Genomic DNA, 14,422 nt, shown 5'->3' with positions numbered 1-14,422 from the left:
AACTTAAAAAATACAATTTCAGCTCCAAACCAGAGCTTGGAAAAGCTGCCAAAATCCTAAAAGTCTCTCTGTTTTATTCAATATCACCATCATTGTGGTAAAACATTGGCCATAATGAGTAGTTGAGTATCAGAATATTTCGATAAATTTATTCCAGACCACAAGTAAAATACTTAACTAAAATTAATAAGTGCAAACAAATGGTAGTATGACATATTGTTTCTGTAACCGTAGATTTCTCATTTAGTTGCTGTGAGATTTTTACTATAGGAATTACTGGGAGAAATGAACTTGAAAAATCTAATACCTGGCATGGAAAATTGACACATTGATTATTTTAGCTTGACATCCTGATTCATAATATATATATGCCTGTTACATTGTGCAATGTGAAATGGGGCATTCGAGAATGTTTGGGTACTTACCATTATATTGTAATTAATTGTAGACATCACAGTTGGATATTGGCATCTACATATGTCTGCTTGCCACCTAACTCTGTGTGACAATGGATACTTTGTGCACCACTATTCTTTTCCCATTCTTTTCTTCCATTTGTGGATGAGCATGGGAAGAACTACCATCAGTAAGCCTCTTCATGAACTGAATTCCCCAGATTTTACTGTCATTGTTATTTCATGAAACATATATGGGACAAAGTAGTATATGTTGTTTGACTCATTTTGGAATGTGCATTCTCAGAATTTTAACAGTAAATATGCCTGTGAGGTATAATGTCTCTCTTGCAGTGTCTACCACTGGAGTTAGATGAGTAAATCCATGAACTCTCATGACTGATGATCTCAGAAGACTATTGTGTTACATCAGGAATTGTGAACTATATATGTATGTGTGCAGAATAATTGCTCCCCCTGCCCCACTCCCTTTTCTTCTAGCACTCTATATTTCGGCATATGTGTTGCACGATGTTACAACTCATCTTCTCTTTAATTTAAGGCTTTTTCATTTCATGCCAAAAACCCTCTCATTTGTCTGCATTGATGATTGCATCTATGTGTAAATATATGCATTGAATAACTTTGCATTGTTAACATTGATGAAATGTGTATTACTTGAAAGTATCTCACTCAGAACAACATTCTTTCCTGTCCTCACAATTCACACATTGTTCCTAAATGGCACATTACCAAACTGTTTGCTTATTGTCTCTCTGTAAATTTTCTGGGTGAACATGGGATTCATTCATTCTAAATGCAATGAACCCATCTCAGCCATTCATTCTCTGTTCAGATCCTGAGACACACCCCAGAATATCTCACCTAAAAGCACCTTCTTCCGCAATCTCCTTTCCCTCTCTCCCTCTCCTTTCCCTGATCAGTCATCATCTCCTACCCAGTGTTTATAGCCCAACTTACTATATCAAGTACTTTCACTATCACCCCACCATTTGTACTCTATTGACATCCAGCTTCCTGCTCATCACTGTTGACACCACCTCCCAATACGGCTACATCATCTACTGTTATGATCTTGCTGACATCAAATGCTACCTCTTGCAATATCCTAATGACTTTAAACGTACCACCTCACTCCTTATACAGATGACTAACAGTATTCTCACTCATAACTACTTCAACTTCGATGAGAAGATTTGCATAGCTGTGGTCACTTGCATGGCCCTCTATAAGCCAACCTATTGATGAAGTTCGTAGTGGAATCTTTCCTAGGCACTCGGAATCTACAACCTTTTATTTTTATGTGGTTCACATTCATTATTGGTGTCTTCATATTCATAATAGTTCCCCTTCTCCCCACCTCACACACACACACACACACACACACACACACACACAGTGACCATTCATCTAGTTAGCATTGTCATTGTACCATACAAGTCATTTTGGAGTTTTGTTGTGTTTGCTAAATACTTACATTTTCAATAAAAAGGAAGAAAATGTTATGTATGAATAACTGTGTGTATGTCAAATATGCATGTAAAGCTTGATGCAAGATGGAGTCACTCTTGATTTTAGGTATCACAAGATAGCAGATATACAGGCAGCATATCGCAGCACAGTCAAAGGCATACACGAAAAGCCAGCAATACTCGAACTGAGAGTTTAGATCCAGGTAAGGCTTGATACCTCATAATCTAAAAGTTATTCCAGAAAAATCATTAACAAAACAGTTATTTTTCCATTTGAAGTATTTCATAATGCTGTAGAAAATGCGAGTAGTGTACAAAAATAAAATATTTTTTCTATGAACATGGGCTGTAGCAGTGTGCAGATCATGTGTACAAATTACTTGTATTAGTATTTAAATACACACACGCACACACACTCACTCACTCACTCACTCACTCACTCACTCACTTTGTGCCCTCACTCCATTTCTTTTGCTTAGAAGGATAGAAATGGTCATATAAATACTCTCTTCAAATGGTTCCTGTAACACTTGTAAATATCTCTTATCATTATGACAGTACAGTAATGGAAGTTTTAGGGTGGAAACGAAGAAAAAAAAAAAAAGATGAAAGATCACATGTATCTGATTGATAACTAGAACGTAAATCCTTGTAACAGTCCAGAGAAGTTATTAGCCTTCCAGCTACCACTCTTATCGTCATTAAAGTACACACTCTCTCAAATACAACCACAGATATCCAACTACTTCCAGTCACAGCTGCTGTTTTAGAATAGCTGACAGACAGATGGGTATAGAAAAGAAAGACATATAGAAACAGAGAAGAGTTAAAATGTACAGGCCGAGAACGGGGTGGGAAAGTAAGGGGATGCACAATGAATGGGGAGGCAGTTTTCACTCAGTGGTAGTCCTAAAGTGAGGGCTGAAAAAAGGTGATATTCACAAAACTAGGAAGAGATAGGGGAGGAGCAAGTTCAAAAATGATAAGAGAGGAATAGTGAAGGTTAGGTGAAAGATCCGGGAAAATTTGTCTTGGGGATTGTGTGAATGGGAGATATAATGGAGGGAAAGTCCCCATCAATGTACATGGCATAAGAAAAACTGTGAAGCACCCAGAAGGACAGGAGATAATTCTATGCAATTTCTTGGACTGACATGGTATGTGATGTTATTTCAGTGATTACAAAATCAAGTAAAATTTATAAAGAACCTGAGAGTGTGGCATGGATGTGTGCACTGATTTGATTGGGAAGTGTGCCATGAAGCTATTGTATCCCCTCGTGAGGCAAGCCAGGCCTCAACTATTGTAACTGATCCTTGATATCCTGGATACTGGCATTGGAACAGAGCAGACGCCCACACATGTTCTGTTGGGGACAGATCCGGGGATCTTGCTGGCCATGGGAGTTTCTCCACATCACACAGACACTTCATAGAACAATGAAAACAATCAATTATTGACAAAATAATTTAATTGGATAGATAAAAAATCTACTCACCAAGCAGTGGCAGAACACACACTTAAAAGACTGTTGTAATTTGCAAGCTTTCGGAGCCAGTGGCTCCTCCTTCAGGCAGAAGAGTCGAAGGGGAAGAAAGAAGAGTGAAGGAAAATGACTGTAAAGGTCTAGGAAAAGGGGTAGATTTCAGGAAAGTCACACACAAGTGCAGGTCAGTGGAGACTTACCATACAGGATGAGAAGGAAAGACTGACTGTTGGTGACTGCATCGGACAAGATTTGAAAACCTGGTAGCTTAAAGGTGGAGGATAGGATAATATGCAAGACAGAGATTACTACTAAAACATCATGCATGAGTTAATAAGAGTGGAAATCTAAGTGCATTGTACATAAAAGAGATGGGAGGGGGTGGCGAAAAATAGACGGGAAAGACAATAAAAGATATAGAAAACTAAAGCGGAGTGAAGCAAGGAGTATTTACAGTGCAGAAATGCTGAGACAGAAGAAATTAACGTAAATTAAGGCTAGTTGGGTGGCAAAAATCAAGGACATGTTGTAGTGCTAGTTCCCAACTGCGGAGTTCTGAGAAACTGGTGTCTGGGGGAAGAATCCAGATGGCTCGAGTGGTGAAACAGGCACCAAGGTCAAATGTCATGTTGTAGAGCATGCTATGCAACAGGATATTGTGAGTTGCCAGTATTTGCCTTCTGCCTGTCCCCATTCATCCCAACTGATAATTTGGTGGTAGTCAAGCCAATGTGGCAGGCCGGACAGTCGTTACATAATAGCTGATGGATGACATGTTGTTTCGCAGGTTACTCTGCTATTGGTAGTATATGTAATCATAGAGATACACGATGTGTGGATGAGCGTTGTCCTGTTCAAAAAAGGAACCAGGATACTGTCGCATAAGGGGTAACTCATGAGGATGCAGGATGTCCATGAGATATTGTTGTGCCCTCAGAATTCCTTCATTCACTACTGACCTGAAGTCCTACCCGATGGCTCCCCACACTGTGACACCAGCGGTAATACTGCTGTGGCCCACCAAAACATTGAAAGAATAGGCCCCCACACTAGGTCGATGATGATAATCTGCTGTAGTGCAGACCCATTATTTATCACTAAACACAATTTGATGCCATTCAGTAGCAGCTTCCTGATTGTATCATCATTCCAAATGGCTGGCCGCTGTGGCCGAGCGGTTCTAGGCGCTTCAGTCCGGAACCGCGCTGCTGCTACAGTAGCAGGTTCGAATCCTGTCTCGGGCATGGATGTGTGTGATGTCCTTAGGTTAGTTTGGTTTAGGTAGTTCTAAGTCTAGGGTACTGATGACCTCAGATGTTAAGTCCCATAGTGCTTAGAGCCATTTGAACCATTTGATCATTCCAAATGCATCTGTTTTTGTTGTGTTAGTGGCAGCCTATACTTGGGGTGATAATTCCCTAATTGGGTGCTGCTAGTCCCCATCCAAAAGGCTGACACATTACTTGCTATCAAATGGCACAGATGTGAAGGGGATGCACTGTGCCTGGTGCACATTGTGGTGGTCAGACGTGATTGACCAGAACTTTGACGAAGAGTATTTCTGCCCTCTCTTTCCCATGCAGTCCAACATTAAGCCACTGTCACATCTGAATGCCCCACAAACCAGGACGTTGCATGATTTGACCAGATAGTGAGAAACTGGCTCTGGGAGAGAAGGGGGTATCAAAAATTCAAGGGTATTGAAGCAGGTATTGAAATTATTGGTGTTACATGCATTATGATTAGGAACTTGGTGGCTTACTTTGTCATTAGTGGCAATATTGTGATGGCCACACATGTGGATAGACAGCTGATTAGTTGTCATCCCCACACAGAATACAGCACAGTAACTGCATAGCTCACATGAATCATAGCTGCTTCCACATGTTGCCGTATTTGTTGTAGGACTGCGATAGTAGATATTGGGTGGTTGTATAGGAGAGGTCTTTCACATTAGGTAGTTCACTGAGGATTGACTCATGTTGCAGAATCTGCAGCAGAGCATTGGGGTGAGCTAGGCTGTTATTTAGAATAGGTGAGTGATGGAATTTTGGGTAGGGTGTCCCTACTCTTGATGCATGGTGAGAGGTTGTTTAATCCCTGGTAAAGCATGTATTTGAGCATTACAAGGCCTTGGCAATATTAAGTGATAAAGTAGTACTCATCATTGAATAGTTTACAACGGCCATGTGTTTATTGGTGTCACAGGAAAAGGTAGCATGAGAAGTTTGTTTCAAGACTAGCTTGACAGGACACTGTGCAGATGCAGTGTAAATGATTACCATTGCCATAGCACAGGGACTTCTTAATGTGGAGCAGATGGCAGATGTCGAATAAGGAGAGACTGTTGATGGCTTTATTGGGTTTGATATGGAAAAAGTTTTTTATGGCCTCATGTAAGAGTAGAGATCAACATTTAAGAATATAGCTAGTTGTGTTCCCTCCTCTGCAGCAGCACTGTCCTGGGCCTGATAGTGTCAGCACAGTGACCAAGGACCATAGCTCATGCTTTTATCAACCACTTTCTTATTACCTTGCCTTTGGAGCCAAGCCTGGGCCCTGCCAGCCTGTAACAGACTGCAGGAGGGGAGGGAGTATGAAGACAGCACAAAGTGGAAGACAGTCAATCATCACTAACAGCTGAAAATAGCATCATGCTAGCTTGCTGAAATATTGCACCATCTGGACTGTGCCACCAGGATGAATATCCGAGAAGAGTTCAAAAAAGAATGTTTATTAATCACTGAAAGTTGAATGTCTAAAATGTTTTCATTTAGTGTAACTGGGCAAAGTCAGTAATTTTTTACTTGTTATTGGGAATAAAATATGTTTCATTGCCCTTTTTCTGCTTTACAAGACAAAAATAACAATATTTATGATGAAAAGCTCTTGGGTTTCCAGTTGGGTTACAGGTTTAAGGTACCATGATATTTTCACAAGTGCTGTACTCATCGTCTTCTGGTAAAGCTTTTCATCAGTAGTATATGCCGGGAAAATCTATATTCACACAAACAGTATTCCTGTTATTCTAAATTCATATGTGGTCTTAAAATCATTTCAAAAGATATTTGAATCCTAGTATATCAAAAACTTCCAATGAAAACAGAACACAGTGAGCTCAGTCCACCTTTTTGAACTTTCCAAACTGCGTGTCGAACCAAAAGCAAGTCTGACAGGGGAATGGTGCAATTCAGCATATTAAAACCAGCCACAAAAATTTTTCCCATTGTTAGAATACAACCATATAAATGTCCTGTTAATATTTTATCTGCTTAGCTTCATTGCAAGTTTTTAAACTGTTGAAAATTTCCAATATCATTTTTCACCAGGTGGCAGGAGAAACATATACCCGTAGTGTGGCCGGAGCAGACATTGCATATGCTACACAGTTGGTGCACAGTTTCGGCTGACAGCAATTCAATAAACAGATAATATTATACAACCAGATCATAAAGATTGACAGTTAGTTGTCTCTTGAATTTGCAATGTATCCTCTATACAGTTCCACAGGGACTTGGAAGACAAGATTAAACTAATTACAGCACACACAGAAGAATTTAAACAGTCAACCCTAATTACAGCACTCACAGAGAAATGTAAGTAGGCAGTCTTCCCATGCTCTATTAGTGAATGGAACAGGAAGAAACCTCTGCCATGCAGTACACAGTGATTGTGGGGTATGGATGTTGACTTAGATGTAAACAACAATAGGTATCAGTCATTTTTATGGTATTAGGAATTGTTAACAATGGGAATAAAACTGAATTAATATTCATTGTGTTTTCTCTAATAGAATCTGTCATTGTGCAGGTACCAGTTTATCACTGTAATGTGAAATCAATTTAATGTTCCCAATCTCACAAAGATGAAATATGAGGAATGTGGTATGTACGCAACATCATGTAAGTCTTCTTAAGACCTACACATGTGTGATTTGGCACTTTTGTGTGACACTAATTCAAATGGTGATAGGAATTTTATGTCAAATGATGGAGGGGGAAAACGTACTTAAGTTTGTTCTGTAAAATGTGATTGTGAATTGCACAAATGGAGGAAAGAATTACATGAAAAACTGATGTGCACCAAAATGAAACTCCGAAAAGGGTGTGAGAACACTGTTTGAAAGATTTAGAACTGTTTGTGTGAAACACAGTGGACCATTTGATGCATACGTTCGAGACAGGGCTCTCCGAATTGCTAGTTAAATAGACTTATATGATATCCAGGCTTCCTCGGACTGGTTAAACAGCCTCAACAACTCATATGGTATTTGTAGCTGAAGTGAAGAGGAAGTGTGCTTTTATCCACACAACTGCTTATCAGTCAGATCTTATAAAGCAACTACCCTTTGTTGTTTGCAGTGAAAAAATAGGCAGGTAATTGTGCAATCAGTGATTGTATACAAAAACACCAGTGATAAGTATGAGTGAATTGCTATATCCCCATCATTATATCAGTATTTAGGAATCTCACAAAAAGTTTGGATAGTTAAAAAAACAACAACAGTTTACTTGCTATAGTGTTATTGTCAGTAGTAGTATTTTTCAGTGTTTAATTCGAAATGTCTTCTTACCAGCTGCAAAAAATAATTTGTTGCTTTTGTTGGCTTCGATATAATGACCCAACTATCTTTCAGGTCGACAACAAAGTGACTGTCTATATAATATGGATTCCCCCCAGAACATTAGAAAATTGCTAAACAGTATAATATTCGATAGTTCATCATCGTGTAAGGCTTATCAATGGAAATGTATTCTTATACTTTGGTCATTTGTGCATTCTCAGTTTGCATTGCTACATTTTGTAAACTTGACCAGCTATGCTTTGTTCACAGAACAGCAGCTGGGGCTGTTTCTTACTCTGTTCAGATTTTGTCGAAACAAAATAAGTAATTACAATGAAGTGCATAAATATATAAACTTTTTGATTGTGGAGTGTGCCTGGTGTGAGGAAAAATATTTACTTTCCTCACTCGGTAGACAATTTGCATTTTTTTTGCAGACAATAAGCTATATAAAAGAAACTGTTTCATTGTGAGTAAAATGCATAAAATTCAAAATTATTGTAAGAACTTTGCTACAAGACTTGTTACAGCAAGATGTGCATGTATGTACTTTTCCGTTTCAACAAATTTAATTCCTGATTGAAATAATGGAAGACGTATGTAACATGATATCAAAACATGCCATGGGTTTTGTTTACTGCTAGTTACCTGTGGAACAATTACATCTGCAACAGCTTAGCTGTCGGTATGAGCCATAATGATCCTAAAAACTAATGATATGTGATATTTATTATGTGACTTAAGTTACTGAAATTCCCTCTTGTCCTGCACTATAGGGTGCACACTCTCGTCAAAGCTGGTTCCGCTCATTTGCCACTAGGCAGGGAGGCTGTACAATGCTGATAAAAGCACATCTGCATCTGGTAGAAATGAATAAGTTAAACGGGACTTTTTAAAATATTTGCCATCTGTCTCAGCAGCTAAAATTCTGACAATGCCATCTTTTTGGTGTATTCTTTCGATGTAAAACATTTCGAGACTGGTTTCAATGTGATGGATTGGACTATTCCTTTGTGAGACTCCAGGAGAAGTGATGAGTAAACTTGACTGTGGACAACCCACTCTTCCTTTCACCAATAATGCGAAAGTAAACTGTGAACTAGAAACAAATTGCCCAGAGACTCATCACAAACAGCGACCATATTTAGAGGGGTGTTCAAAAAGTAATGCAACACATTTTTTTTCCTTGGCCAAATCCAGTTGAAAAAATGGGGAATTTGTTGTGGAACATCATGGAGTATTGCCACTCCAGCACCAGTAGTTTCAAGAAGTTCCAGTGGGTGGCAGCACTGTACGAGGGCTGTTCAAAAAGTAAGGTGACTTTTCAAATTGAGTGGGCAACATACATTCGATTATCGATCTTTTTTTTTTTTGTTATGTTGGTACACATGTCCCGAACATATGAACAAAGTTTCAAGTGTGCAGTATACTTGATTTGTTTTTGACAGATAGAAAGATGTGTTTTAGTGTACTCCGCGATTTCCAATCGTAAAAAATGGAGCAATGAATTTGCATTAAATATTGTGTGAAAAATGGAATCAAGTGCTCTAAAACACTTGAAATGTTGACAGTGGCATATAGTGAATCTGCTCTAAGTAAAAATAAATAAATAAATAAATAAATAAATATGTTAATAAGTGGTACAAGCTCTTCCAAAATGGCCAAGATGATGCCAATTACAAACCTCGCTCTGGACATCCCAACACATCAACAACAGATGATAACTTCGAAGCTGTGAAGAAAATTGTTTTGGAAAATCATCAGATTACTGTAAGAGAAGTTGCTGAGGATGTTGGCAAATTGATCAACTCGTGCCGTGCAATTTTTTGGACATTTTGGGCATGAGACGTGTGTTAGTGAAGTTGGTTCCAAAACTTCTCAATTTTGATCAGAAGAACCGTCGCATGAGCATTGCTCAGGAGCTCTTGAATGACGTCAATGATGATCCTGATTTGCTCAAAAGGGCCATAACTGGCAACGAAACATAAGTTTACGGTTATGAAGTTGAAACCAAAGCCCGATCGTCTAAATGAAAGCATCGCGGAGAACCAAGACCGAAAAGAGCACGCTAAATTTGATCAGATGTCAAAGTCTCAATGTCATACAGTAAATAAGGAGTATTACCTTGATGTTATGCACTGCTTGCGAGAAGCAATATGCAAAACATGTCCGGAATTGTGGAAAAACGACTCGTGGCTTTTGCATCACAACAGTGCACTTGCTCACTCATCGTTGCTTGTGAGAGATTTTTTGGGCCAAAAACAGCACAACAATCGTGCCTCAGCCACCATATTCTCCGGATTTAGCCCCCTGTGACTTTTTCCTGTTGCCAACACTGAAGAGACCTATAAAAGGATGAAGATTTTCAACGATTGAGGAAATAGAAACTGCATCACTGGAAGTACTGAAGGCTGTACGAAAAAGTGCCTAGGAGAAGTGTTTCGAGAATTGGAAGAAGCGTTGGCACAAGTATATTGTATTTGACGGGTATTACTTTGAAGGGGACAACATGAATATTGATGAATAAATAAATATTTGTTCGTATAAATGTAGAGTCACCTTACTTTTTGAAAACATCTCATACGTAGCCTTCAAAATGGCATCTGGAATAGAGGTGTGTTCCAAGCAGAGAGCTGTCATTTAGTTTCTTTTGATGGAAAACCAAACCATCGGAGATATTCGAAGGCACTTGCAGAATTCCCGTGGAGACCTGGCAGTGAACAAAAGCGTGGTGAGTCATTGAGCAAGACATCTGACACCATCGCAAGCTGTCTGGTCTTCCACGTGGCAGCTGGCCGCACACAGTTGTGACTCGTGCATCATTGGAATGTGCAGACACTCTTATTCAAGTTGATCGATGAATCGCAATATTATACCTTTGCTGCACAACTGGATGTATCTGTTGGTAGTGCTGACGCACTCAGCCATCATTTGGGGTACTCAAAGGTGTCTGCACGCTTGGTTGCTCAATGTCTGACAGAAGACCATAAAGAGCAAAGACGGATAATCTGTGTGGAATTGCATGTACTTTATGAGGCAGATTGTAACAATTTTTTGCCAAATATCGTCTCAGGCAATGAAACACAGGTTCATTACTTTGGACTGGGAACAAAATGGCAGTCCATGATGTGACACTACACCACCTCTCCACTGAAGAAAAATTTCAAAGCTGCACCCTCAGCCAGTTAAGTCATGGCGATGATCACATGGGACTCTGAAGGGGTTATTCTGTTTGATGTTCTTACTTGTGGTGCAAGAATTAACTCTGAAGTGTATTGTGCTAACCTCAGGAAATTGAAGAAACAACTTCAGCATGTTCATCATCACAAAAATGCAAATGAATTTTTCTTCTCCATGACAGTGTAAGGCCTCACAAAAGTGTGTGTACTTGAGAGCAGCTCACAAAACTTCATTGGACAATTTGTCCTTATCCACCCTACAGTCTGGATCTCACTCCTTCTGACTTCCATCTGTTTAGCTTAATGAAGGATGCACTCTAAGGGAAGCAGTACATGGATGGTGGGGGCGTTATTGGTGCAGCAAGACATTGGCTCCAATGTCAACCAGTAGAGCGATACCACGTGGGCATACGTGCCCACCCTGTAAGGTGGCATAAGGCCAACACATTGAAAAATAGTGTTGTGTAATCAGAATAGTGGGGAATAATATGGTGTACTGGAACTCTGAATAAAAGCAACTTGCATTCAGAAAAAAAGTTTTGCATTGCTTATTGAACATCCCTCTCAGAATGATTAAAATAACTTTTATAGCTTCAGGTAAAGAAACATTTTCTATCACATTCCTTGGCATAACATATGAATGGAACACTATCCAGTGAAGACATTAATTTGAAAGTATAGAGATATATCTTTAAAAACAAAGGCTCAGCGAAAATATGTAAACTCGAAAGATTGCAGCTTTAGTGATTGAGAAACATAAAATAGTAATTTATCATTATTTTATCTTTTCTGTGTAGAATTTTGTGAAAAAGGCTTACATATTAATATAATTTTAATTAGGTCCTGTTGACTGTACTAGTATTGGGACACATCATCTCCTACACACTGAAGAATTACAGGTGAGGGAGATACGATAATTATGTACATCTTATTATAATCTACTGATGATTCAGTGTACAAATAACAAACAAAGTCTTCGTGTTGAAGGGAAATTGGAGTGTCCACAATTTTCTCCCAGCAACCATGAATGGCCACGAAGCAACAGCAGCTCGCAATATGGTTCAAGATAAGGACAGTAAGAGTAATATATCAAAGGTAATAATTGAAATTAGGAATTCTTAAACAATTTAGTCAATATCATTACAGTTGCAGTATAAACATGTTCTTCATGATGTGCTTATAGCTGCAAAATATTATGAGGAACAGCTCCTTATGATATTGTGTTATTATCACAATATTGTACTTTATGTTATGATGTGAATTCAGTCTCACTTTGTTGTCATTATTTCTTCAGTCTCTCTTTTTTTTTCCTCCAAAAATATTGCATTGTCATCATCTACATACTTCTGCAAATTTAATTTTCCAGCTTGCTTAGCCTGTGTAATTTTCTTATAATTGACTGCTTCAATTGACTTTTACTTTGCCTTAGATCTCTATCTTTATAACTATCTGTATAAACTCCTTCATGAGTATTATTATTGCATCTATTTTCTGTTCAAGATTGTTTTGTGTTGACAATAGTCACTGCTTTATCAACTTTGTGAAAATTCTGTTACAGTGTCAAAGATCTACTACATTCCATAAACTTCCTATTGCAGTCCAGCATATGTTACTCATTTTCACTTTTTCATTATCTTTTCTTTCCTCTTTTTTTTAAGTTACTCGTCTCCTTTCTTATTGTAATGAATGTAATTTGAGAAGAGTCTTCAGGTATAAACCTGCTTCCTTTGCTTGTGTTCAATAATTTTTAAACAGCTTTGTGAACCGAGTAAGTGGAAGTGTCCTACTTATTCTTAAATTTTAATACTTCAAATTTATACTGATCACTGAATTTGTAGATTTTAAGATATAGCAGTAAGGACTTCTCAGGGACAATGAAAATTATTTTTCTTTCTGCAATTAGTGAGGAAGACATTGGAGAAATGTTAAAATCAAACAATGGAAAATCCAGGATGGAATGTAACAATATTAGCGAAGGAAAGTTGCTACTCACCATATAGCGGAGATGCTGAGTCGCGATAGGCACAACAAAAAGATTGACACAATTATAGCTTTCGGCCATTAACGCCTTTGTCAGCAATAGACATACATTCATACACGTGTGCGCGCGCGCTCCCACGCGCGCCCACACACACACACACACACACACACACACACACACACACACACACACACACACACAACTTGCACACAAGTCTCCAGTCTCAGATAACTAAAACCACACTGCAAGCAGCAGCACCAGTGCATGATGGGAGTGGCGATTGGGTGGGGGTAAGGAGGAGGCTGGGGCGGGGATGGGGAGGGATAGTATGGTGGGGGTGGTGGACATTGAAGTGCTGCAGTTTAGACGGAGGGTAGGAGAGAAGGTGAAGAGGGGGGGGGGGGGGGAGGAGGAAGTAGCAGAAAGGAGAGAAATAAAAATAAATTAAAAGACTGGGTGTGGCAGTGAAATTATGGCTGTTTAGTGCTAGAATGGGAACAGGGAGGGGGGAAACTCTCCCTGCAATGCATCCTATGTTCCCGTAACCCACTTGATCTCAACCTTCTGTGGCAGTGAAATTATAGCTGTTTTAGCGCTGGAATGGGAGCAGGGAGGTGGAAACTCTCCCTGCAAGGCATCCTATGTTCCCGTAATCCTCTTGGTCTCAACCTTCGTTAGTCACTGTCCTCACCCATCCAGTCCCTCCCTGTTCCCATTCCAGCACTACACAGCTGTCATTTCACCGGCACACCCTGTCTTTTTATTCCTCTCGTTTCCGCTTCTTACCCCCAACCCCCTCCCCACCTTCTCTCCTGCCCTCTGTCTAAACTGCAGCACTTCAATGTCCGCCACCCCCACCATACTATCCCTCCCCATCCCCGCCCCAGCCTCCTCCTTACTCCCACCCAGTCGCCACTCCCATCATGCACTGGTGCTGCTGCTTGCAGTGTGGTTTCAGTTATCTGAGACTGCAGACGTGTGAGCAAGTTGTGTTTGCTTGTGTGTGTGTGTGTGTGTGTGCGTGCGTGCGTGCGTGCGTGCGTGTGTGTGTGGGCACGCGTGTGCGCGTGTGTGAATGTATGTCTGTTACTGACAAAGGCCTTAATGGCCGAAAGCTGTAATTGTGTCAATCTTTTTGTTGTGCCTGTCGCGACTCAGCATATCCACTATATGGTGAGTAGCAACTTTCCTTCTCTAATGTTAGAGAAATGTTAATTTTTTTGGCTCGTGATTTTTACAGCTCCTAAGCAAAGTGATTCACAATGAGTTCACATTCTTTACATGAATGCTGTAATGTGTGTTTGACTGTCTACACATAATTTGG

At 39.5% G+C, this 14,422-nt stretch overlaps 1 protein-coding gene across 4 annotated transcripts in view; it reads left to right on the top strand.

The window, feature by feature from the left end:
- Positions 1-14,422, top strand: part of LOC126175965 (pericentriolar material 1 protein-like) — a 405,228-nt gene that overhangs the window by 17,641 nt on the left and 373,165 nt on the right. For all 4 annotated transcript variants that reach the window (XM_049923056.1, XM_049923053.1, XM_049923054.1 and 1 more), the window contains 3 exons: positions 1,995-2,091; positions 11,958-12,016; positions 12,105-12,212. In XM_049923056.1, the coding sequence (XP_049779013.1) occupies positions 1,995-2,091; positions 11,958-12,016; positions 12,105-12,212 (264 nt within the window). The remainder of the gene's footprint in view (positions 1-1,994; positions 2,092-11,957; positions 12,017-12,104; positions 12,213-14,422) is intronic.

Source organism: Schistocerca cancellata, chromosome 3 (assembly GCF_023864275.1).
Source record: "Schistocerca cancellata isolate TAMUIC-IGC-003103 chromosome 3, iqSchCanc2.1, whole genome shotgun sequence".
Taxonomy (NCBI): domain Eukaryota; kingdom Metazoa; phylum Arthropoda; class Insecta; order Orthoptera; family Acrididae; genus Schistocerca; species Schistocerca cancellata.
This window is presented reverse-complemented; position numbering and strand designations above follow the sequence as displayed.